Raw genomic sequence first — 26,100 nt, forward strand, 5'->3', positions numbered from 1 at the left:
CTAAGAACAACTTTGTACAGTTTGTGAAAATGATTTGAACTATGGTTAATGGTGGTTGCGTATGAAGCACAGTTATTAAAACCTTTGGAAATAGCGCCTTCCATCGGAATTTCCAACCAAATGGATGACATGTGTTAAGGGGTCCGGTGGAAGCGCGCAACTGTATATAATCAATTGACGTATAGGCATGCTCCGTGGTGGCATTACAAATAAAATATGATATTCTTTTATGTTTCAGGCAAGGGGAAGGAATAGGCTATGAGAGACGTTTCGGGGTAACCGAATTGCGCACTAGGCCTAGCCTTAATAAACAAGCAGCATAGGATGTGGCCTGCAAGGGTGCCATTGCTCTCCGGTGACAAGTGGACTGTTTTTACACCTTCCTTCTAAATAAGGAAGCAGCCTGTCAGACATATGACCACCGACCCAATTTGGGAGCTGCCAAAGTGTCCACCATGTCCCGCAGTTGCTTAACGCCACCCAATGAGGTCTCTCCCTTCCTTGGTTTCACGGGCGCTGTGACAGTGTTCCGTTGAACTCTCCACAGACAAGGCGCTGCAGTTCAGCGACTCTTTTCTTGCTTGCTCGCAACTTCACTCTCTCCATCCTCGGCCCTTGTATTGTTCGACGGGGCAGCGGTGAAGTCAGCATGACGTCATCTAGATATGCGATAGCCTGGCAAGGTGAAACAGAGTTTTGGTGAGTGGTTTTCTCCACGGCCTGCGTTGCCTACAGAGTGAGGCGCGGAGCTGCAAAACATGGTAATCATCACCGCCACCACCTCAAGCTCTGCCGCGCACTCTCCTATTTCTACCCCTCTGCACCGGGGCTCTCGTTTCATACCCAGAGTTCAGACTTGCGTTCCAAAAATAATCCACTGCCAGCATGCCGAAGGAAGAAAAACAAGAAGAGTGGTATTTTTAGGGCCATTAATTTTGACCACGTGCCCCGAAGGTAAACCGGAAGGCCATTGCGCAAAGGCTCCTCATCAGTATGTCCTACGAGGCCAGCACGCACTGGACGTTGACTGCGATTGTTCTCTTGGGGTACCTAGTCGGGATTGTGTCATCATATCCTATTCCAAGCAGGACAAATGCAACTTTATTGGAGAAAAGATGGGAGACCCTCTTCTCCCGCTCCATTCTGGGCATCTCGGGGGAGAGATCGGACCTGAACTGGGAGAGTGACTATTTGCTAGGTATCAAAAGAGTGCGGAGGCTCTACTGCAACGTGGGCATCGGGTTTCACCTCCAGGTCCTCCCAGACGGCAGGATAAATGGTGTACATAATGAAAACCAGTACAGTGAGTTGCTTCCACAGATGTAATGCAATTATGCATCTAACAGAGCCTATAGCCCATATTTTGCATGATGTGTCATAAGACGCGAAGGGAACATTGGATGACTTCTAGAGCAAAGACACATCTATTAAAAACACTATCCACCAGTGCTAAATATCTCCCTAAGCTCAAACATGACATGAATGTATGGACGTATTTAGACAACAACTTATTTTTACACTGGCTCCTACAGCGGCCCAGAAACGAACAGTCACCGACCCCGCACACGTTCAAAAGGGCAATTATTACACGATAGCCTAAACTGAGCAAATATCGAACATTTTATGTGGGAATGTATATAGAACAAAGACTCAGCATCATGCGTAGCAACCTGCAAGGTTACACCCACAGACGTAGAGCACATCCTAGCTATAGCCTAGCCTACAACCATTTCGAAACATATTTTGTGCCAATCTGATCGGATGTGTTTTTCCAATATCTAATATTTGGTATTTTGTTCAATTAGGTCTATTAGAGATCTCAACGGTAGAGCGAGGAGTGGTTAGCTTGTATGGTGTGAGAAGTGAGCTGTTTGTCGCAATGAATGGCCGAGGAAGGTTATACGGAACGGTAGGTATGCTCAGTATTACATTTATTGTCCTGCAATATCTGTTTGAATGGTTCCGCGTGGCATTTGCTATTTTGACTGATCGGGTTTTATTTGCATGTAATTTAAAGATATTGGGTGTGCCTACCTTAACATGTGCTGTGAATTATGTGATAAGACATATGCTAGTGGAATGCTATTGGTAATGGTATTTTTGATGGTTCATTATATATATGTTTACCCTTATTATGCGTTCGTATTTAATTGTAGGCAGCAAATGATCTAGGGGCCTGTTCATGGTCGACTTGCCTTGGGCAATAATGATGAGGTTAACAGACGCATCATTTTGTCACGCTCTGTAATATGGCCCTGCGTGCGAGGGAAAGCCCCCCCCGACACTCCATAACCTGCCATCGTGACTTGGGACCATATGAAATTCGTCCATTAAATATGAATATTATTTACATATTAGGTTACATTTGTAGGTTATGCCTATCACTGAAGCCCCGTTTATACCTGGTGCTAATATGGGACCTTTGTTCTGATCTTATATACATTCTGATTGTGCCCACATTTCCAGAAATGTGTGTACACATTATATTAAAATGTGTCTTATCTGTCCACTGTGTCTGCATTGTGACCAGATTTGCTGGTCCCTTCACTTATGCAAATGATTTCACAGCTATTATTTCAAAATAATATTTCTTTATTATAAGACACATATTGATGTAATCAGTTAATGGTGCCTCCTGTCAATGATTTTAGAGGGCAAAATAATTAGGATTTTAAATGGTTTCTCTGTCCAGATCTGTCTACACTTGTAAGATATCCAGACACAATGTGTGACTGACTACCTCCGGATGTGGGCAGGATGATCTGACCACAATCAGATCACAATGTGTCTTTTGATTGTCTACACCTGTCTACAAATGTGGGCAAAATCAGAATGTGGACAAGATCAGGACAAAACATGCAAATTAGAACCAGGTATAAATGGGGCTTGAGTGAAGTGCATCCTCTGACTATGGATGTTGAACAAATAGTTTTGAGTTAGGCTTGAGTTAGTCTCCAACAGGTCGATCAAGAGCTACCAGTAGCTCACTGCCCACCTGTGAGTAGCTCACCAAACAATTCTGAAACTACACTCAACAAAAATATATGCTAGAATTTCAAAGATTTACAGTTCATTTAAGGAAATCAGTCAATTGAAATAAATTCATTAGGCCATAATCTATGGATTTCACATGACTGGGAATACAGATATGCCTCTGTAGGTGACAGAAAGGTAGGGGTGTGAATCAGAAAACTATTCAATATATGGTGTGACCACCATTTGCCTCATGCAGCGCAACACATTGCCTTCGCATAGAGTTGATCAGGCTGTGGATTATGGCCTGCGGAATGTTGTCCAGCTCCTCTTCAATGGCTGTGCGAAGTTGCTGGATATTTTCCTGGAACTGGAACACGATGTCGTACATGTCGATCCAGAGCATCCCAAAGTGCTCAATGGGTGACATGTCTTGTGAGTATGCAGGCCATGGGAGAACTGGGACTTTTTCAGCTTCCAGGAATTGTGTAGAGATACTTGCTACATTATCATGCTGAAACATGAGGTGATGGCGGCGGATGAATGGCACGACAATGTCCTCAGAGTATTGTCGTGGTATCTCTGTGCATTCAAATTGCCATTGATAAAATGCAATTGTGTTCGTTGTCCAGTAGCTTCTCCCTGCCCATACCATAACCTAACCGGTTATGACGCCGAACTGCAGTCAGGACAATAAGCACCCAGATTAGCTTCCCAGAGATGGTTTCTGACAGTTTGTGCAGAAATTCTTTGGTTGTGCAAACCCACAGTTTCATCAGCTGTCAGATGGCTGGTCTCAGACGATCCTACAGATGAATAAACCAGGTGTGGAGGTCCAGGGCTGGCATGGTTGCATGTGGTCTGCGGTTGGAGACCTGTTGGATATACTACCAAATTTTCTAAAATGATGTTGGAGGCGGCTAATGGTAGAGAAATTAACACTCAGTTCTCTGGCAACAGCTCTGGTGGACATTCCTGCAGTCAGCATGCCAATTGCACGCTCTCTCAAAACTTGAGACATCTGTGGCATTGTGTTATGTGACAAAACTGAGTGGTCTTTTATTGTTCCCAGCACAAGGTACACCTGTGTAATGAGCTTGCTATTTAATCAGCTTCTTGACATGCCACACCTGTCAGGTGGATGGATTATCTAGGCAAAGAAGAAATGCTCACTAACAGGGATGTAAACAAATTAGTGCGCAACATTTGAGAGGAATACGATTTTTATGTGTATGAAAAATGTCTGAGATCTTTTATTTCAGCTCATGAAACATGGAACAAAGACTTTCCATGTTGCGTTTATATTTTTGTTCAGTATACATGCAATTTCCACGTGTTCTCACAAGTATCAGACACAGCAAGCTCCCAGCTAGCCTACTATCTAATCAACGCAACATTGACATTATCCCACCCCAGGTTAGCCACTATTGGCCAAACCTAACACAATATCTGCCAATTAATTTCCAGCAATATTGCCCCCGCCTGTCTGTGGTGCGCGCGTTTGTCTATCACTCCGTGTGTAGCCAGTTGACGTGATTTTGACAGAAATACTTTCCCCAAAACCTTCTCAATTAAATGTTAACTGCAAAGTAGAATTATCTGGTAGAAGTATATCATGAGTAAGTATTTGTATCTATTATGTGTTATTTGCAAACTTTGCAATTAAATGAGCAGCAGCAGTACATAACCATGCTAGACCGGCTCGTTAGATGACACATTCCTCGCTTGCTAGATGCGTAATTAAAGGGGCCAGATGCGCAATTAAAGGGGAATTACACTCGAATCCAAATGTGTTCGTTTTCTTCTAGACCCCCCCAAAATTGTCTTCTGATGTGATTTTAGCATTAACATGGACTCAGAACGTTGTTGGTTCTGTATGAACAATTGTACATTTGAGAGTTAAAAACAAAAAACATTGAAAACCAGGAAAAAGAAAACTGAGAAAATATCATTTGGGAAAATATAAAACAGAATTGGAGAAAGAAAAATACAGATTTTATAGGGCCCCCTTAGAGTTGTTGATTAACTATTATTCTTCCAGGTATATTGACAGAAAACAATGCACTACTTTCTCTTGTACCCCAAGGACCCAGAAAGAGTTGCAGAGAGAAGGAAAGAATGTGCCTATTTGAAAGCTATAATTTCTTTAATTAGCTCTTGAAGGTTGGAGACCACTGTATTAGGGTATCTGACGGACTTCATCAGCTCCCCGTCTTGTCGATAGTCCCAGCACATGCATCTTTTCACAACTTATTATTGCAGAAATTGTCAGAAAAATAATACTCTGAAAAATATTATTTGTGAAATGTTTATTAGGATAGACAAATACGATTCACAATGAACAACTTGCAAGGTGAGCAAAAGAAGGTCTATGCAGCTTTCCAATTGCGCATCAATGAGCATCACCAAAAGGATACAGTTACATAGTGCATGCAATTAACAACACGTTTACATTTAAGACATACTCTGGTATTTTGGTAACTAATAAAGTATTTTTTAAACCTCTCGCTTTGGGCTGGATGTGTCAATGTGTAGTTCATGCATGCATAATCTATGATCAGAATTACTGCCTTACCTCAATTAGCCACGAAATCCCTAGTTTGAAAGGAGCTGTTTTCTTGAAGCTGTGTTGTGCCATTTTCCCTACATTTCATGCAATGTAGGCCAGCCCCCTAGCAATTCGAGTTTTAACCAATGAGCTTCAGCCCCTCAAGCATTTGATTGACAGCTAGCAAGAGGACTGCCCAGCGTTATCCAATGAGGTTGCACGGCCCAGAGGACACAGTAGAGAGAGAAAGCGCAATTACATGGTGCACATGTGTGACGTAGTACGCAATTTTCATGGACCACTTTTGGTTCGTGAGTGATACATTCAGAACTACTGGCTAAAAAGTATACAAAAGTACTAGATCATTTCTTTAATTATTGCACTAATAATTCATTGGTTAATAGGCTAATTAATTACCCCATATGGGTGAGAAATAAGTTGTACAGCAGTGCTACCTGTGTGTGATACACATTCATTGATGTTTTAAAAGGCTAGTTCACGTTTACTTATTACTACACATAAATAAGTCTATAGACCTGTAGTCTATAGGAGTTAGTAAACCAACATTTGTTTTTGTTCAGTTAGCTGCAGCTTAGTATTGTCTTGATCAGCACAAACTATGGGAGTGGTAGGTAAGGTCCCTGTTAGCATGCTCCCAATAGCATGTGTAAACCCCTCCAAAACAGCAACATGCACAGTGCATTTTTTGTTGTTGATATTGAGTGAGTCTGATATTTCAGGATTATATCAGTCAATTTCAATTTTTTATTGTAGTTTTCAATAAAAAAGAGAACATGCTGCAATTTTGGTTAGATATCCCCTCAAGAACATACATGATAAACAATTTAGTTTATTATGAATTTTGGATGGAGCAAGATATGTGCTAGTCTTCAGAGACAAAGGTTTACAGGTTCTTCCATCAACCCCAAATTTGCTACAATATGTTAGTGCATGGCTCCCCTACTATACATGTGAACTAATTCTGGGTGAGGATGAAATGTATGCATGGCATGTATTTTTCAGTGCAACTTGTACAACTGTATAAAACTGGTAACTGAAACTTAACTTGGCCATACTTTTTCTTTGACCTTTTCTCCTTTGTTATTTTCAGACAGTCTTCCATGATGAGTGCAAGTTCAGAGAGAGCATGCTTCCAAACAACTACAACGCCTATGAGTCTTCTGTTTACAGAGGCTCCTACATTGCTCTCAGCAAGCATGGCCGTCTGAAGAGAGGCAAAAAGGCCACCACTGCCATGACTGTGACACACTTCCTCCCCCGAATATGAGCAAAACTGGCAATAACTCACTTATTTGCACATGTGGATTGTTGTCCAGGTAACATTATACTGTATACACCAATACAAATGGACTGAAAAAGAAAGAAATACCACTATATGATAGTATTTATTCAGTCTTTATATGTATATTTCGGTAGCTTACTTTGTATTAGAACTTACGGATATGCCATTAATTGCTGCTTATTATTTTATCAGTATTATATAAGGGGTGGAGAAGCTTCATCTGTCCCCTTCACTTTGAATTGGTGCTTGCCATACATAAATGGTGGAGACCTTGCCCTGTCAGTAGATGACAGCTCATCTCAGCATCTAGAAGTGAAATGGATACTTTTTTATTACCTCAAAGCACCATTTCCCAAATGAAATAATGTGTGCATGATATTTCTACTGAGAAGAATGCCTGTTTACTTTGAACTTTTGTCATTATCCATCAAGAACTAAAAATGTTCCATCATCTGTGTCAACATTATATCATTGTCTAGTAAGGGCAACTAGAGCACTCACCAAATATTTGTTTCCTTGCTTTGTGATGAGGGGGTGGTTGCCTTTGATTCCTACTTGTGGCTCCTTCCCATGCATGTGAGAAACGCTCCCCTCAGTCAGAAATAGGGATGACACGCAAGTCATCACTCCCTCAGTGACTCCGGGGGGCTTTAGCCCAATTCCTAGAGGGCCAAAAGTATCTTCAGTTTATTTTCTTTCCAAATTTAGATCAGTTAAGTAATTGAGACTGTGTTGGACAGGCCGGGCCCCTCAGGAGCTCACAGCCATTGATGTGGGAAGCTAGAACTGGAGACCCACCATGCTAGGAGAACTTTGACAATCCTGTTTTTTATGAGGCTAGAGGTTTTTATGAGGCTGAGTGTGAAATGGCTGGATGTTTAGACCAGATTGAAATGTGTGTGTGTCTGGTCTGGACTAACTGGGAGACTGCTGTATTGATCGATCAAACAGTTTGATTTGTTTTTTAAACTGATGAGGGTTGAAACCTTAACTTATCTGCCGGTTTGAAAAAAAAGTTAGCACTTTTACAGTATCTCCATTTCTGCAGTAAATGTTGAGCTGCATAAATAGTGCTTGTTTTCACATTCACTCTGTAAATGAGGGTCTGCTACATTAATTAGGGAAATATGTAAATATTCCTATTACATTTTTTGAGAAGGGATCATTATTTCACGCAATTAAGATGTGCTAACAACATTTCAGGTATCACAATCTGGCTATTATGTCTAATATCTGATATTTAGATAATAATAAGGATTGTACTCATATGTACCTGTTTCTCTCTTTTATTGTTTAAACTGGTTATTAAGTTGTCAGATCTTGTGTGGAAGAAAAACAGAAGCAATGCCTCAAAGCAATTCACCAAAGGCTTACAGTAGTGATGTTTGAAGTCAATGCTTGCTTGCTCTCCTCCTCGAATACTGTACCTGAGCAGACACCCCTTGGCCAGTTGACACTGTAAAACCCTTTGTTCAACAACAGTCTTGAGATTCCAGAAGTATCCTTCCTCTCCCACCCAAAGCCATTTTAGTACAAGGTCAGAGTCATAGACCTCTTTCACTGTGTCTAAGCACATGGTATTCAGGTTCACCAGTATCACTTTGCCCCTTTGACGCCTCTTTGCCCTACGTTCGCTCCGTTATTCCTTGATTTATTTATGAATGGTGTGTAGCTCAATGAAAACCTTGCATGAATGACATAAGGTGATTTTTAGTTGTAAGTGGTTTGATTCTGTATCTCTTTGACTGGTCGCCAATGAGCATGGATTTATTGGGAATGGAGTGGCATAATCTGATTTAAAGATTTACCTTTGGCTATTACAATGCTATAAGTATGTTTGGTGTGTCTGAGTAAAATACACAGGAAAGGTCACCTTTGACCTCTTTTACCAAACTTTAACTTTACGCCTGTTAAATTCTACTTCCAACACAGCGTTGGTAGCCCACTGTAAAATGGATTTGAGATGGTACTTACTCACACACAAGTACTTACAGTAGTAAGAAGAGACAGGCTGAGGCTTGATGCAGTGTCTGGTTGTGATGGAACACAGGAAGCATCGGTGTCAAATCAAATCAAATTGTATTAGTCACATACACGTGTTTAGCAGATGTTATTGTGGGTGTAGCGAAATGCTTGTGCTTCTAGTTCCGACAGTGCAGTAATATCTAACAAGTAATATTTAACAGTTTCACAACATACACGTAAATCTAAATAAGGAGTGGATTAAGAATATATATACATATATGTCAGTGAGGCATTGGACTAAGATACAGTGGCATAGTATAGAGTACAGTTTACACATATGAGATGAGTAATGCAAGATAAGGAGATATCATTAAAGTGGCTAGTGTTTAATTTCATTGTCAACAGTCATCATACTCCATATTTGCCACAGCCAAAGAGAAAGCAAAGTTCCAATCAGATCAATTCACCAAGCTGAAATTGTATTGATGTGCTAGCTAGGCGCTGTTTCCATCAAGGAGGATGGCAGACAATGAAAATATGTAACACAAAGGCTGTTTTGGATTTGAACCGTTATGAGACAAAACACGATTTTATATGGATAACTAGTAGTGCTGTTGCTTGAACAATGGTGCTCCCAGGAGATATAGCTACTGTAATAGTTATGCAAGTTAAAAGTGTTGCTCAGTCTGCCAAGTAGAATCATCTCTACAGCTAGCACCAGATCAAGCCCACTTTCATTGTCACAATGGAACTGAAAAATGTCTTCACCACCACCTACCTATTCAGGATGATGATCAGTAATTGAGGAATGAATGGAAACAAGCTTTTCCACTGTCTTGCATGTGTTCGTCTGGGATGATAACATAGCAGGATTCATGGTTTATTGAATTTGGATGGTGTAACATCTTATCTTCCATCCTTTCTTCTCCCCACAATGTCATCATAATAAGACATGAAATGTGAATGTTCATGAAGGTGAATAATATTTGTTTTGATAACAACATCCTTATCATTCTTTTTTTTTCATATGGGCAACAGGACACTATCATGACAACATGCAAATACGTGAACTGAAATAGATATTTGGAAGTGTGAGAATTGTGCCTCTGTCACAATGGCTTCTCATGTCATGACTGGCACCTAGTTCAGTGTCCACCTGTTAGTCCTAACCATAGGTCTTTGTACCAAATGTATTAAAGCTGCTTAAAGAGTGTTAGATACTCAAATGGTGTTCAAGCCTACAGTAACTTACAATACGGTGCGTTGCAGGCTCTCCAACTTGTGAAAAGGTGCTATGGGTGGTAGTGGATAAGGGAGTGGTGGTAGCGATTCAGTGTGTGTCCCTGTGTGTCGGCAGCCTAAGTTTGAGTTCTCTCAGTTTTCTATTCCTGCACTGAGGGGAGTGTGCTTCCTTCTGAATCCCCCTCCTCTTTTTTAACATATACCTCACCTTCTGCCTTAGTTCCGATTTATTGAAATGATTGTAAATTAGTTTGAAATAACAGACTTCTCCAATCATTTGTTTCTTAAAAAATATGATGACTAGTAAGAATGCTAATATACTAAAAATGGTTTTCCTTTTATTTTTGTACGTATGTGCTGTGCACAGCAGTCAACTGTATTCCTGAATGAATAATAAAACATGTTTTATATGGGTTGTTGTTATATGCCTGTGGTGTATGTCAATTGTGAACTGGATTTAGAATGAATGAACTTTTTTATTTTACTAGGCAAGTCAGTTAAGAACAAATACTTATTTTCAATGACAGCCTAAGAACAGTGGGTTAACTGCCTGTTCAGGGGCGGAACAACAGATTTGTACCTTGTCAGCTCGGCGATTTGAACTTGCAACCTTTCGGTTACTAGTCCAACGCTCTTAACCACTAGGCTACCCAACCTCCTATGTGTTGATTTGGTCAAGGCCAACCTGAGTATTTTATATTGAGAAGTAGGTAGGTAATACAGTACTCAAGACAAAATATGCCAGCGGTTTACATGTTTCTTTGTGGCAGTTGATAAATAAATGTAACTATTTCAAGGACTATACTGCAATTCTCAACACACTCAAATTCCTTTGATATATGTGAAGCTAGGGCTCCCCCTTCTGGCTAAAATAAATATGGCCACGTTTTGGGAAGAATATGGTTCACCCAAACCACCGTGAAGGCGGTTATCAGAGAGCAGGAATGGCATATGGGCCAGTTACCTTTAACCTTTAAATTGAGCGGCGGTGGTGAAATTCCCTGGAAATGTAGGCTACACGATTATATAATACATACATAATTTCCCGAACATACAATATTCTGTTGAGCTTGACACCTGTTTTTTGTATAGGTTAGAGCGAGCATAATGTATTGTTAGCCGTGTTATGAAACTCAATTTCACATCCGGTCAGCCCAAAAAGTCTCGACAGAGCTGTCAGTCTTCAAATTGAATCTGTGGCCTCTGTTCCCGTCAATTGTGTTTAACACTGCACCTTGAGCACCTCAGGATTACCGTGTGAACCGAAACATTTCCCCAACATGCAACCGGCTCTCGTCGTGATCTGGCTGGCCGCTCTACAACAATCCATTCCGGTCAATTGTTTCCCTGTACACCTAGACCTGTCGCCGCCGCACAGGACAATCAAAGGAATCCTCGCGCGCTCCGAGTCTGTCGATACAGGACATTATTTATGGAAGGTGAATTTGAATGGACATGTAAAGAAAGCCATCTTCACAAACTCTCTCGGTAAGTGTATTTTTCTTTAATGAACTATTTTAAAACTACCCAGCTAGCACATTTGGTTCCTTGGAAGTTGTGGGAATGTACATTTTTGGTTCAGATGTGGCACCACAGGTTCTAAAGTGGTGTGACAAAAGTATTGCGTGTCTTTTCAGGTGCCTGGAGTTTTTCCTGATCTCATGAACTGGGCCCGGTTTCCCGATAGTGATAAAACATTAGTAAGCCTAGGTTTCAACAATGCATATTTCCTACTTGCATGCGTTTCCCAAAACACCACGCAGAGAGCATGTTCGCTAAAGTAGTCACTGTCACATTCATTCTAAAGTTAATCGGCAATCACATAAAGACAAACATCTTGATTTTGTGTTTAACTGAGATCTTGTGTATAAAGAGACGCAGAAAAGCAAAAAGGCATTCACAATGTACTTAGCTGTTCGAGTAGTCTGAGGGCGGTCATTAAAAAACGAGTGTTTTTCAAGAGCAACTTTTGTAACGTTGGTTTTAGGAAACAGCTCAGAGATCTAAGGATGCTCCTACGACGGTTCTAATGATGAACGTAGCCTTTAAATGCTTTTGGGAAACTGGGCCCAAGTCAGGTAACCTACGAATAGGACCAATAGTTTTATGTCAAAATATTATTATTATAGATGATGTATCTTCCCAATTCATCTGTGCTTTGACTATGGGACTGTGCCATACACATTTAGCTAGCTGAATGCATTCCACCGAAATGTGTCTTCTGCATTTAACCTAACCCCCCCCTGAATCAGAGAGGGGCGGGAAGCCTGCCTTAATCGACGTCCATGTCAAATCAAATGTTATTTCTCACCTACAAATGTTAATGCGAGTGTAGCGAAATGCTTGTGCTTCTAGTTCCAACAGTGCAGTAATATCTCACAAGTTATCTAACAATTCCCCAACAACTACCTAATACATGCATCTAAAGGGGTGAATGAGAATATGTACATGTAAGTATTTGGATGAGTGATGGCAGAACGTCATAGTATATACATGTGATATGGTAATGTAAGATATGTAAACATGATTAAAGTGGCATTATTTAGAGTGCATTGTATAAAGTGACTAGTGATCAATTTATTAAAGTGGCCAGTGATTGGGTCTCAGTGTAGGCAGCAGCCTCTCTGAGTTAGTGATTGCTGTTTAGCAGTCTGATGGCCTTGAGATAGAAGCTGTTTTTCAGTCTCTCGGTCCCAGCTTTGATCCACCTGTACTGACCTCACCTTCTGGATGGTAGTGGTGTGAACAGGCAGTGGCCCGGGTGGTTGATGTCCTTGATTATCTTTTTGGCCTTCCTGTGACATCGGGTGGTGTAGGTGTCATGGAGGGCAGGTAGTTTGCCCCCGGTGATGCGGTGTGCAGACCGCACCACCCTCGGGAGAGCCTTGCGGTTGAAGGCGGTGCAGTTGCTGTACCAGGCTGTGATACAGCCCGACAGGATGTTCTTGATTGTGCATCTGTAAAAGTTTGTCAGGGTTTTGGGGGACAAGACAAATTTCTTAAGCCTCCTGAGGTTGAAGAGGCGCTGTTGCGCCTTCTTCACCACACTGGCTGTGTGAGTGGACCATTTCAGTTTGTCTGTGATGTGTACGCCGAGGAACTTAAAACTTTCCACCTTCTCCACCGCCCGGGGAGCAGTTGTTGTTGGGGGTTAACTTCCTTCCTTAAGGGCAGATATCTAGCTAGGCTACTAAAGCTACTAGTTTTTGTTAGCTAGTTATAGATTGGATCATTCTAGCTAGTTTTGGAGGATGACTAAACTGCTTTTATTAACACATACCTTGATTTCCATGAACATTTGTGTTCGTTCATGAGGCAGGCAGGAGAGGGACAGTCATCAGTTAACACAGCCAGAAGGTTATAAACCCCGCCTATTTCAAAAATGTCTCATCTTAAAATCAGATTTTAAACCTAACCACACTGCTAACCTTGTGCCTAACCTTAAATGAAGACCAAGAAGCACATTTTTGTTTTCATACATTTTTACAATATAGACAACTTTGACTTTGACAGTATTATCTAGTGAAAGCCCAGGAGAGGAGCGAAGAAAGAAATCAAGTGCTGGTGAAATCAAATGTAGTTGTCGGGAGACATGGTTGATGAGACGCTGTAGCTAGGAGACCACTGTGACTGAACCCACCTGTTGCCGCGAGTGTGGGGGTTACCACGTGAAATCTCAGGGACACTTGACAAACCAAGGAAAACAGGCTTTAATTGGGGGAGGTACTATGTCAACTTGTCCAATAAGAAACGCCTGCTTTCTTTTCCATTGCAAAACATTTTCTACGTTTTTCTATGGCGTGAACTAATGAATATGGTAAACTTGTTCGGTGCTGCTGCTTTGAAAGTGGTGCCCCACCAGATTGAAAAGGCAAATGCTGTCTCGCCACATGTTTTCGGGCAGCTCTGTTTGTTTCACAGGAACAAAGCCATATGTTTTCTGACCGGTAAAACACATTTTTAAAAACATTCTGAGAGCAGAAGTAAAAATTGACTGTTCTGGGAACGTTTATTTTTAAGTTGCAGGAAGGTTCTGAGAACGTTTTACTCTGGTTCCTTAAATCTTTTCCTGGGAGGTTTTATTAACGCTCTGAGAACGGAAATTATAGGTTATTAGGAGTTTTCTTAATAACTTTTAAAAATGTACTAAATGTTTCAATAAGACTTTAATAACACTGCTAGCTTATTTTGGGTTTTTAAAAAAAGCACAAGATAGGACAATGGAAATTCCTTTCCTTAGGCATTAATCATGCAAACACATAAAAAAAAATGTGACAAGGCAGCTGTGAGATTCTAACCTATAATCTTCTGTTCAATATCCATGGAATTAGTCCACTACGCCACCAGGATGGAGCTAACATGTCGTGTTTTCTTACCAATATAAAGCTGTTATTTTTAGTCTATTCAAACAGACCCTATTTCAAAGGAAACAAGCACTCATTAAGATCAGGTGTTGCCAATTTAGTGGGCGTGGCCAACACACTTAAGATAGAGGATAGAGAGTTGTGTTGATGCTGAGCACGGAATGTATGTTTTTCAATAACAATCTTAGAACGGTCTCTCTGAACGTTACTAAAGTTTGCTTGCGGTTTTTATGGAAAGTTTTCTTGACCTTCTCGGAACAATTTGAGGACATGATTTTAAATAGAACCATTAGGAAACCTGTAGGAAACTTTATCCTTAAGTTCTGAAATTCCCACAGAAGAATGTTGTTTCTGAACTGTTAGAATATTCCAAGTGTGTGTGTGTTGAGAATGTTCCAAGGGGAAGCAACTATCCTGTAGGGGTTGATACCAGTATTGTGACACTCATTACTATCGCGTCAAGGAAACAAAACAGGAAGCGGCTTTAACTTATTTAGGAAAACTGCCCTAATGTTGGAAAAAAACATTATGTTGTCATCCAGAGGCACATTTATTTTTATATTTTCAAGCCATTCGCACACAGTATTTTACATACAGCAGGTTTTTAAAGGACCAAAGAGTGTTGCTCTGCGTTTTCATTTTTGCCATGGAATAATAAATATTATGATACTGGTATCATCCCGGCCTTTACTATCCTGCACCATTCTCAGAAAGTTGTGGGAATGTTGTATGCAAAATAACCATAGGACAGCCACTCTCTCACCAAGCTCTAAGAAACATATGGTTCTCAGAACGTTATGTGCTAGCTGGGTATGCTTTATTTTATAGTTAATTTCACACACATATTTCATTCAAGTTTTCACACTCAAACTAAAGCAACTGTACAGATAATGTCAAAATTAACTAATTCAACAAAGTGCCTTATTTAGGATTGTTTAATCATTTACCAAAAGGAATCCATTGTCTGTCTCTATGTACAGTATGAAATTGTGACATGTTTTTTTATTTTTCCATAGTTGTCCTCCCAATAAGAACAGAAACAAGTGACTTTGTGTCAATATTGGACTTGAAAAGTAAACGTTTCTTATGTGTCGACGACGAGGAAAAGTGGTTCAGTTCTGTAGGTATTGCATGGCAAGTCATCCATGGATGGCCACTCTGGGAACAGTCAAATCTGCTCTCCCAAATCACTTCACATTCATTGTGTAATTAATTTCCGTAGAATCACTTAACCTATTCATGTGAAATTCAAGTTGTGTTTCTGTTGTCACTCCCTACCAGATGATGTTCAGCAGGAAGGAGTGCCTTTTCCAGCACAGGCGGATGGAGAACCATGTTGACGTGTTCTATTCATCCAGCAATGGACTGTTGCTCCTACTGGAAGGGGCTGAGATCCCTGTGAAAGGGTATGACTTGTTAAAGAGACACATGGTTTACAGACGGAAGAGGAGCCAACAGGAGAACCCAGATGCAGACTCCATGGAGGATCAGGACCTGGCTATGCAACAGGACCAAGAACGAGCTGGCGCCATTTCCAAGGAGACCATCACTTCTTGTGACGACCCTTTGCGGGTGTTACATTCCAATAGCCCAGGCAGTCCTACCAAAATGGCTGTGCAAAAGGCAGACAAAGTGGCCCAGGGTGGTCTAGCGGTCTAAGCAGATGCCTCCGGCACACGTCTACGGTGTTGTCATAGGTTTGAATCCAACCTACTGCCCTCTCTCTTTCCCTACTATCTTCCCTACTATCATCCTCTCTCTTTATCTTAGGGGTAGGCAACCTTGTTTCTGGAGTGCTTGCAGGATTTTGCCCCAACTAGGCATCACACCAGACCAAATGAGCTGATTGACTAAATTCAACACACCTGGTCTTCCAAGTTGGTTATATCAAAAACAAGTCCTTGCGTCACTCCCGAACCAAGGTTGCCTAGTCCTGCTCTAACTGTTCAATAAAGTCAGAAAATAGCTTAAATATATTTTAAAAATGGAAAATGCAGAGAAAGAGTGAAGCATTGGCCAATGGCTTGACTCGTAAGACCAGAGAAATGAGCTTTGAATTTGAAGCTTGTCTGGAAAATGTTGAAACTTTTTGCTAGATAACATTAGGGGATATACAGTAATGCCATGCACCAGTGCCTCAATCCTCATGAGTTTGTGGTTTTGCAATCGTAGTCTGGATGGAGGGGTCACAATACAACTTGAGAAGGAGCACGTTAGATTGAAACAAGGAGGTGAATTAGAAAGCTGATCAGTGAGCATCATGAGAAACAGTCTTACATGCTTATATGCTGAGGTAGTGCTTCTTAAGGTCATTAATTAGTAGATGAGAATGGGTGGATGAGACCATGTGTATAGTGCAGTGAGAAGCCGACCCTTTGGTTATGCAAGGGTGTGATGCACTTTTTCACTGGGACCAGAAATCGGCCCTGGCATTTGTAACACACCGGCCCATTTCTTTCCTCAAGGCCCAGACAGCGACCAATTTTTTTCTCTCCCCCTTGTGGCCCCCATTCTTAGCCTGATGATGTTAATTTTGCACAAAAAAAAAGTTAGGCAGGCCCACGAGGTAAACAATCAACCCGGGCCCATCTGGAATTTTTCACGAAATGCCTGATGGCCAGTCTGCCCCTGCACTTTTTAAATATTTACATTGCAAAACACTTTCAAACAGTTTGGACTTTCATCCTTGACACAGAGAAAGCCAATCAAATCATCCTGAAAATATGCAGGCTCATTATGAAATGGGCACTTCTTGTTTTTATAACAGCGTATAGAAAGTTGAGGCAGGTCACCCATTTCCTTTTCTACATTACTTAGAATCGTATATCAATTCATACAGAGAGACGTTTGAGTAGCAGTTGATGAGGGGCCTGTTTGGCAACATTAAACATAATTTGTCCTTTTTGGGTAACGCCTGGGTTGAACCAATGTCATGTTGTCCTTTTAACTCCTTTTAAAAAGTACCATTTTTAAACTGGTTTGGCATTGAGCCTGATGTTGCAATAATTTGTTTGCATGAGATTTTGCTATGTATGTCAAAATGGACCAACATTTCTGTATGAATTATTGTAATTGAAAAGTAAATATTAATTGATACAACATTGCATTAATGCATTGTAACTTCTATTAATTGAAGACCATTTTTCAATGGATGTGTTATGGTATTACTATATTTTGTCAATCTATAGGTTGTGGTGGATGTTCACAATGTTTAAATATGGTAAATACACTATATATAAAAAAGTAAGTGGACACCCCTTCAAATTAGTGGGTTCGGCTATTTCAGCCACACCCGTTGCTGGCATGTGTATAAAATCTAGCACACAGCCATGCAATCTCCATAGACAAACATTTGCAGTAGAATGGCCTTACTGAAGAGCTCAGTGACTTTCAACGTGGCACTGTCATAGGATGACACCTTCCTAACAAGTCAGTTCATCACATTTCTGCCCTGCTGGAGCTTCCCCGGGCAACTGTATGTGCTGCTATTGTGAAGTGGAAACATCTAGGAGCAACAATGCTGAGCCGCGAAGTGGTAGGCCCCACAAGCTCACAGAACAGGACCGCTGAAATGTGTAGTGAATAAAAATTGCATGTCCTCGGTTACAACACTCACTACCGAGTTACAAACTGCCTCTGGAAGCAACGTCAGCACAATAACTGTTCATCGGGAGATTCATGAAATGGGTTTCTATGGCTGAGCAGCTGCATACAAGCCTAAGTTCACCATGCCAAGTGTCAGTTGGAGTGGTGTAAAGCTCGCCGTCATTGGACTCTGGAGCAGTGGAAACGCATCTCTGGAGTGATGAATCACACTTCACCATCTGGCAGTCCGACAAACTAATCTGGCTTTGGCAGATGCCAGGAGAATGCTACTTGCCCCAATGCATAGTGCCAACTGTAATGTTTGGTGTAGGAGGAATAATGGTCTGGGATGGTTTTTCACGGTTCGGGCTAGGTCCCTTAGTTCCAGTAAAGGGAAATCTTAACACTACAGCATTTTGTATTTTTATTTATTTATCCTTTATTTAACTAGGCAAGTTCGTTAAGAACTTGGGCAAAATGTGCGCCGTCCTATGGGGCTCCTAATCACAGCCGGTTGTGTTACAGCCTAGAATCGAAACAGGGTCTGTAGTGTCGCCTCTAGCATTGAGATGCAGTGCCGTAGACCGCTGCGTCATTCGGGAGCCCATACAATGACATTCTAGACAATTCTGTGCTTCCAACTTTGTGTTAACAGTGTGGGGAAGGCCCTTTCCTGTTTTCTGCATGACAATGCCCCTGTATACAAGGCGAGGTCCATACAGAAATGGTTTGTCGAGATCAGTATGGAAAAACTTGACTGGCCTGCACAGTGCCCCGACCTCAACCCTATCAAACACCTTTGGGCTGAATTGGAACGCCGACTGCGAGCCAGGCCTAATTGCCCCACATCAGTGCCCGACCTCACTAATGCCCTTGTGGCTGAATGGAAACAAGTTCCCACAGCAATGATCCAACATCTAGTGGAAAGCCTTCCCAAAAGAGTGGAGGCTGTTATAGCAGCAAAGGGGGGACCAACTCTATATTAATGCCCATGATTTTGGAATGAGATGTTTGACGAGCAGGTGTCCACATACCTTTGGTCATGTAGTGTATATCAAGGTTGTGTTTCACTGTCATTTGAAACCATTCCAAATGTTAGCTGGTGCTGGACACCATTAGGAAAAAGCAATGAGCCATCACAATATAATATGTATTTATTCAAATATATTCACATATTGTTATTTATAATGTGTAATATTTTGTATGGATGCTTATTGTCTTATAAAATATATACACTGAACAAAAATATAAACAACATGCAACATTTTCAAAGATTTTACTGAGTTACGGTTCAAAAAGTAAATCGGTCAATTGAAATAAATAAATTAGGCCCTAATCTATGGATTTCACATGATTGTGAATACAAATGTGCATCTGGTCACAGATACCTTTAAAAAAGGTGGTGGTGTGGATCAGAAAACCAGTCAGTATCTAGTGTGACCACCATTTGCCTCATGTAGCGTGACAACTCCTTCACATAGAGTTGATCAGGCTGTTGATTGTGGCCTGTAGAATGTTGTCTCATCCTCTTCAATGGTTGTGTGAAGTTGCTGCATAATTAAATCACATTTTATTTGTCACATACACATGTTTAGCAGATGATATTGCGGGTGTAGCGAAATGCTTGTGTTGAAACATGAGGTGCTGGCAGCGGATGAATGGCACGACAATGGGCCTCGATCTCGTCACTGTATCTCTGTGCATTCAAATTGCCATCGATAAAATGCAATTGTGTTTGCTTTCAGTAGCTTATTCCTGCCCATACCATAACCCCACCGCCACCATGGGGCACTCTGTTCACAACATTGACATCAGCAAACCACTAGCCCACACGACGCCATACACGCTATCTGCCTGGTACAGTTGAACCGGGATTCATCCATGAAGAGCACACTTCTCCAGCATGCCAGTGGCCATCGAAGGTGAGAATTTGTACACTGAAGTCGGTTACGACACCTAACTTCAGCCAGGTCAAGACCCTGGTGAGCAGATGAGCTTCCCTGAGATGGTTTCTGAAATTCTTTAGTTGTGCAAACCCACAGTTTCATCAGCAGTCCGGGTGGCTGATCTCAGAAGTTCCCCGCAGATGACGAAACCAGATGTGGAGGACCTGGGCTGGCATGGTTACACGTGGTCTGCGGTTGTGAAACCTATTGGATGGACTGCCAAATTCTCTAAAATAACGTTGGAGGCAGCTTATGGTAGAGAAATTAACATTAAATTATCTGGCAACAGCTCTGGTGGATATTCCTGCAGTCAGCATGCCAATTGCACGCTCCCTCAAAGCTTGAGACATCTGTGACAAAACTGCACATTTTAGAGTGGCCTTTTATTGTCCCCACCACAAGGTGCACCTGTGTAATGATCGTGGCATTTAATTAGCTTCTTGATATGCCACACCTGTTAGGTGGATGGATTATCATGGCAAAGGAGAAATGCTCACTAACAGGGATGTAAACAAATTTGACATAAATATGCTTTTTGTGCATATGGAACATTTCTGGGATCTTTTATTTCAGTTCATGAAACATGGTACCAAAACTTTACATTTATATTTTTGTTTAGGGTAAACGGAAACAGATCTAAATATGACTAATTCTGACATATTACTAATGTACATAGCATTTGAAAGAATTGTTTCACACTAGGTTCATAATCACACCTTGTTCATACTGCTTTCAATGCAGCTCTAGGTAACACTTTACATTAGTAGTAATGCTGTAATTACTACCTTCACAACATTGTTGTTTTCTAATAGCATAGTAATGGGGTTGAGTGGTTTTAGTTATTACGCCAGTGGAAGGAAGAATGGTCCATCTCCCTCTTTTGTAAAGGCAATTAAAATGCAATTATCCTACTCTCCTGACTACTATGTATTACTGGTATAATTACAGTATTACTACATAGGTTTAGACAACTTAATATAAAGTGTTACCCAGCATTCATTCATTAACATTGTGGTTGGATTCCAAGAGGTAAAACTGGTCAATCACAAATAGCCTTTCATGAGCATGAAGTTCTGTTTTTCATGACAACAACAGATATGAGTAGTTGCAAGAAGGAGATGTGATGTTATAAGATGTATAAAGAAATACATTAAACCAGCCAAAAGTTTAAGTAATACGAAAAGGCATTGTGCCTGGATAAACAAGTCTGTTTTTAAAAGTCTGTTCTTTATTTATCAGCATTTTTGTTTATTTGAACATTTGTAGAATAAGTTAAACGTCCACATTTCACTCACCAAATCAAACTACCGGTAACATAGAGAACATTTAGATGGTCTCAATGAATATGAAATTTGAATTTCAAAGACAGTGCTGTAGGTTTTTAACAAGTCAGCTGGTTATGCACGGCACAGTGATGAGATGGAATAGGAGAGCTTCAAAATATGATTGAGAAAATAAACAATCTTCATTGTGTTGCATAATGTACATTAAAATACTAGCAGACAAATACATATACACTACCAGTCCAAAATCTCCAATTTGGACAAATTTCCACGGGTATAATGTCCATTGCTCGTGTTTCTTGGCCCAAGCAAGTCTCTTCTTATTATTGGTGTCCTTTAGTTGTGGTTTCTTTGCGGCAATTTGATCATGAAGGCCTGAGTCACACAGTCTCCTCTGAACAGTTGATGTTGAGATGTGTCTGTTACTTGAACTCTTTGAAGCCTTTATTTGGGCTACATTTTCTGAGGCTGGTAACTCTAATGAACCTATCCTCTGCAGCAGAGGTAACTCTGGGTCTTCCATTCCAGTGATGGTCCTCATGAGAGCCAGTTTCATCATAGCGCTTCATGGTTTTTGCGACTGCACTTGAAGAAACGTTCAAAGTTCGTGAAATTTTCCGTATTGACTGACCTTCATGTCTTAAAGTAATGATGGACTGTCATTTCTCTTTGCTTATTTGAGCTGTTCTTGCCATAATATGGACTTGGTCTTTTACTAAATAGGGCTATCTTCTGTATACCACCCCTACCTTGTCACAACACAACTGATAGGCTCAAACGCATTAAGAAGGAAAGAAATTCCACTAATGAACTTTTAAGAAGGCACACCTGTTAATTGAAATGCACTCCGGGTGACTACCTCATGAAGCTGGTTGGGAGAATGCCAAACGTGTGCAAAGCTGTCATCAAGGCAAAGGGTGGCTATTTGAAGAATCTCAAATAGAAAATGTTTAACACTTTTTTGGTTACTACATGATTCCATATGTGTTATTTTACAGTTTTGATGTCTTCACTATTATTCTACAATGTAGAAAATAGTTTAAAAAAAGACAACAAAAAGAAAGAAAAACTCTTGAATTTGTAGGTGTTATGAAACTTTAGACCGGTAGTGTATGCCTTAAAATAATTTTAAATAACTCAACCAGATTCCTATATGGAGTCTGTGTATATCTTAGTCAGCCCGATTCACACTCAAGAGGCCAAGGCGAGTCAAGCCAGCCCAGTACCACTTTGCCTATCTACCATAGTTGCTGGAACCATGCTAGAAAGGACAATGTGAAAAGAAAATATCCTAAACAGCACAATACGGTTCTAGTCGGCCCTATAGTGTGAACCAGGAGATTATTTTCTTCAACCCCCTCCACTCTACCCATCCTCTTAGATGTGCTCGCACCTGTTGATGAAGACACAGCGGATGGCTGAGAGAGTGACGCCCGCATCCCCTTTTGTCACAGTGAAGATAAACCGACAAATGCCCGTGTTGGGACAGAGAGCGATCACATGGGACATGTCCAACCCCTGGGGTAAAGGACACTTTAGCTCATCCACAAGGTAGCGCATGGCCACACGTATTAGGGCCCCATGGCTGACCACCAGGGCATGGGCAGGAACATCTCTGGTCCCATCATCTGGCTTGCCTGCAAGAGCCCCCTCTGGCATCCCTGTCTCCCTCTGTCCTGGTCTGCAGTGGTCAGCCACCATGCGCTGGAACAGGTGCTCCAGAAACTCTTTGATCCGCATCTTCATCTAATACAGAACAAAGCACTCTTATTCACAACACAGACTCATCCTTCCCCTTCCCTTCCCCCACCCACACAACAGACTGGTTGACACCATCCTGATGGAGGGGCCAACAGCTTGTCCTGTGTGGCTAGAGTGTTACTGGGCCCGGGGGCCATTCTGTCACATAAACTAGCTGTTGGATCACACTGACACTGAACGTGTGACCTGCAAGCTGAGTCCTAATTGGCAAGTCAATGTACGTTCTTGGTCTCAATGGAACATTCCCCCACACTTTAAATTAGTTTCTCCAACTGAAGTAGCGACTTTTCAAACGGTCATTGTGTGGTACCAAAGGCCTATGTACTTTGATCCCCACTTCAAAAGCATCAAGCAGACAAACCTCAATCAAATTCATTTGATGAAGGGACCTGTTATGCAAAACATGTATTGGACATCTTCAGAGTCAAAGATGGATTACCCTGTGTAAAGCATGCCAAAGGTGCCATCTAGTGTTGCTAAAATGTATTGCATCTGGTCTCCCATCAGTAGTATTTCAGAGAGAGAGAAAGAGAGAGCAATGCCCTCAGGGTCCCCCAGAGTGACTCACCTGTTCTATAGTCTCTCCCCCTGGAGGAGTGAAGTCCAGCCACGATTGACCAGCCGCTGTAGCCATGTTCTTCATGTCCACCACCAAGCCCCCCTCGGCACTCCCAAAACTCTGAGAAATAACAGGCTCTTTACTGTATGGCCTTGAGTACAAAAACACACAAGGTCATAGAACAAGGTCATGTATAACACACACACCCTCACGCGCAAACAAACACACACACACACTGAGAATGAAAACCGCATCTATGGAAATAAGATATTGACAGCCTTTAGCCCAGGGAAAGGGTACTCACCCTCTCTTTAAGTGATGGATCGGTGACAATTTCTAGGCCAGAGCAACTACTGTTGTGTTTTACAATAGCTTCGCAAGTCTGTAACAAAACAGACAAAACAATCATTCACATACAGGAGAGATTTTTTTCATAAACTTCTACCTACACAATCAAATCTAATCCGCGGGCCATCCCAACACATAATAATGGGGTCCAATTATATTCTAAAAGATGCTAAGGGGTCTGTGATCATCATCACCACTCACCTGACGGGCACGGGCCATGTCACTGACAAACACGTTGGTGAACTTGACGTCTTTGAGATATTTTCCTGCAGCCTCTGCCTGCTGCATCCCTATGTCTGATAGAGACGAGTCTATCGCCTGGCCTGGGGGATTTGGAAATTCCCAGGATTGGCGTGATACTTTAGGCCAGTGATATTCCATTGAAACATGAAATCTAGGAAATCTATTGGGATGATCTGTTCCAAAGCTATAACTTTGTGCATTTTGACACATTTCATCCAAGAGTCTTTCTAATGCAGTGGTTCCCAACCAGGGGTATTAGGACCACAGGTGTTACTTGAGAAGGCTCATGAGACCATAGGCTTACTGGTAAAATGCACGAGGGGGGGGGGTATTTCAGGGGTACTCCGGGGAGAGCAAAATTGAGTTGGTGGTACAGTAACCGAAAAAGGTTGGAAACCACTGCTTTAATGTATCCAAAACAGTATCAAAACAAAGACACAGATGTGCTTTTACAGTAAATCATACCTTGTAGGAGGCCTTTTTTATTCCATTCTGTTTCACCACTGGGGGAAAAAACTATCTATAAGCATGTAATAAGACAATAATAACATAGAATACAATTCAATACCGAACTTTCTATAAGCATGTAATAAGACAATAATAACATAGAATACAATTCAATACCGAACTATCTATAAGCATGTAATAAGATAATAATAACATAGAATACAATTCAATACCGAACTATCTATAAGCATGTAATAAGACAATAATAACATAGAATACAATTCAATACCGAACTATGTTATTATTGTCTTATTACATGCTTATAGATAGTTCGGTATTGAATTGTATTCTATCTATAAGCATGTAATAAGACAATAATAACATAGAATACAATTCAATACCGAACTATGTTATTATTGTCTTATTACATGCTTATAGATAGTTCGGTATTGAATTGTATTCTATCTATACGCATGTAATAAGACAATAATAACATAGAATACAATTCAATATAGAACTATCTATAAGCATGTAATAAGACAATAATAACAGAATAGACAGCCCCATCTAATGAGAAATAGATCTAAATGGATGGTTTAGTTAGTAGTAGGGTATTTCTCTTTAATCAAACTGTATTACTATTGAAGCAGTGATCGACTTGAACAGGACTGCTGTAACTCCTTGACATTTCATGAGAAGCAAGGCTAAACATTCGCACTCAGTCTGACCTTTTTCTTGACGCTCACTCCAGCCGCTGGAGACTGGAGTAATGCGACACCAGCTCAGCGTAATGCGTCTGTGCGGTGGCCATGCACCGATAGCATGCAAGCCATTCAAATTCTAAATTGTACTATAATAAGCATTTATCCGTTTTTGACGTGCACCTTGTCAATAACCATTCACTGTATGTAGCAACAGTATCGGGCTACAGTCTACAGTTGCATTGCAAATGGAAACACACATACACTGAATAGTAATGAATCGACCGCTAGTATCTTCTGAATAATGCCCACTTACTGTCGAACTATCGTTATGCCAAAGGTAAGCATTGTTATCCTTTTAAATTTGAGGTAGTTGATGAACCTTAAATCGCAATTCTTCAATATGAACTTTCTTCCTGTCACCCGCAAAACACAGCACGAGCACGTCTGTGTATACGGTAATGACGTAAAGACGCTCTGCAATATGATTGGCCATGTCCCTTCTAGTACAGGAATGACATTAAAATGGTAAAATAGCATTTTATATGGTGTATTTAATGTAAAATGCAGTAAAACAAATTGCCTACACATTATTAGCGTTTCAGCGAAGCTGTGAAACCTATTGTTATTCTTTAAAAAACATATTTTCCCATAGTCAAATCACTCAAGCATAGATTGGTAACTTTTTTCTTCTTCTAATTTGGCACACAGAAACTAGAAGCCATGAGAAACTTGGTCAAGATCAAAGGCACCGATTGGCCTATAAGTGTCGCTGCTATAAGTGGTCTCACTAGAAACAGTCATATCTGCCGCCCCGTTTACCTCGAGACTT

At 41.0% G+C, this 26,100-nt stretch overlaps 3 protein-coding genes across 6 annotated transcripts; 2 read left to right on the forward strand and 1 right to left on the reverse strand.

Annotated features, from left to right (window-relative positions):
• The first annotated feature begins 547 nt into the window (after positions 1–547).
• Positions 548–10,450, forward strand: LOC109867267 (fibroblast growth factor 6-like). The gene is made up of 3 exons (XM_020456324.2): positions 548–1,303; positions 1,806–1,909; positions 6,633–10,450. The coding sequence occupies exons 1-3, from the start codon at positions 994–996 to the stop codon at positions 6,807–6,809; spliced, it is 591 nt and encodes a 196-aa protein (XP_020311913.1). The 5' UTR covers positions 548–993; the 3' UTR covers positions 6,810–10,450.
• Positions 10,451–10,893: 443 nt separating this feature from the next.
• Positions 10,894–19,161, forward strand: LOC109867799 (fibroblast growth factor 23). Its single transcript, XM_020457097.2, has 3 exons — positions 10,894–11,519; positions 15,412–15,515; positions 15,677–19,161. The coding sequence occupies exons 1-3, from the start codon at positions 11,312–11,314 to the stop codon at positions 16,052–16,054; spliced, it is 690 nt and encodes a 229-aa protein (XP_020312686.1). The 5' UTR covers positions 10,894–11,311; the 3' UTR covers positions 16,055–19,161.
• A 1,311-nt stretch (positions 19,162–20,472) lies between these two features.
• On the reverse strand, positions 20,473–25,723 carry tigara (TP53 induced glycolysis regulatory phosphatase a). Of its 4 annotated transcripts, none has more exons than XM_020456219.2 (6): positions 25,585–25,723; positions 24,586–24,623; positions 24,079–24,200; positions 23,834–23,911; positions 23,539–23,649; positions 20,473–22,955 (listed from the first exon to the last, which is right to left on the reverse strand). In XM_020456219.2, the coding sequence occupies exons 1-6, from the start codon at positions 25,614–25,616 to the stop codon at positions 22,587–22,589; spliced, it is 750 nt and encodes a 249-aa protein (XP_020311808.1). In that variant the 5' UTR covers positions 25,617–25,723; the 3' UTR covers positions 20,473–22,586. The 4 variants fall into 4 exon arrangements, with proteins under 4 accessions (XP_020311808.1, XP_020311809.1, XP_020311810.1 ...); XM_020456220.2 differs by having other exon boundaries at positions 24,586–24,636; positions 25,585–25,707; XM_020456221.2 differs by having other exon boundaries at positions 24,586–24,640; positions 25,585–25,687.
• Positions 25,724–26,100: the final 377 nt, after the last annotated feature.

Source organism: Oncorhynchus kisutch, linkage group LG22 (assembly GCF_002021735.2).
Source record: "Oncorhynchus kisutch isolate 150728-3 linkage group LG22, Okis_V2, whole genome shotgun sequence".
Lineage (NCBI taxonomy): Eukaryota > Metazoa > Chordata > Actinopteri > Salmoniformes > Salmonidae > Oncorhynchus > Oncorhynchus kisutch.

What these genes read in the sequence shown, in the direction of transcription:
- LOC109867799 (XM_020457097.2), top strand. Translation starts at nt 11,312, where the DNA reads ATGCAACCGGCTCTCGTCGTGATCTGGCTGGCCGCTCTACAACAATCC. An exon ending in CATCTTCACAAACTCTCTCG is followed by an intron (nt 11,520 to 15,411) that starts GTAAGTGTATTT and finishes ATTTTTCCATAG; the next exon opens with TTGTCCTCCCAATAAGAACA. An exon ending in AGGAAAAGTGGTTCAGTTCT is followed by an intron (nt 15,516 to 15,676) that starts GTAGGTATTGCA and finishes ACTCCCTACCAG; the next exon opens with ATGATGTTCAGCAGGAAGGA.
- tigara (XM_020456219.2), bottom strand. Translation starts at nt 25,616, where the DNA reads ATGCTTACCTTTGGCATAACGATAGTTCGACA. An exon ending in GGCATAACGATAGTTCGACA is followed by an intron (nt 24,624 to 25,584) that starts GTAAGTGGGCAT and finishes TTTTTCCCCCAG; the next exon opens with TGGTGAAACAGAATGGAATA. An exon ending in GGGGAGAGACTATAGAACAG is followed by an intron (nt 22,956 to 23,538) that starts GTGAGTCACTCT and finishes GTTCTGTATTAG; the next exon opens with ATGAAGATGCGGATCAAAGA.
- LOC109867267 (XM_020456324.2), top strand. Translation starts at nt 994, where the DNA reads ATGTCCTACGAGGCCAGCACGCACTGGACGTTGACTGCGATTGTTCTC. An exon ending in ACATAATGAAAACCAGTACA is followed by an intron (nt 1,304 to 1,805) that starts GTGAGTTGCTTC and finishes TTGTTCAATTAG; the next exon opens with GTCTATTAGAGATCTCAACG. An exon ending in GAGGAAGGTTATACGGAACG is followed by an intron (nt 1,910 to 6,632) that starts GTAGGTATGCTC and finishes TGTTATTTTCAG; the next exon opens with ACAGTCTTCCATGATGAGTG.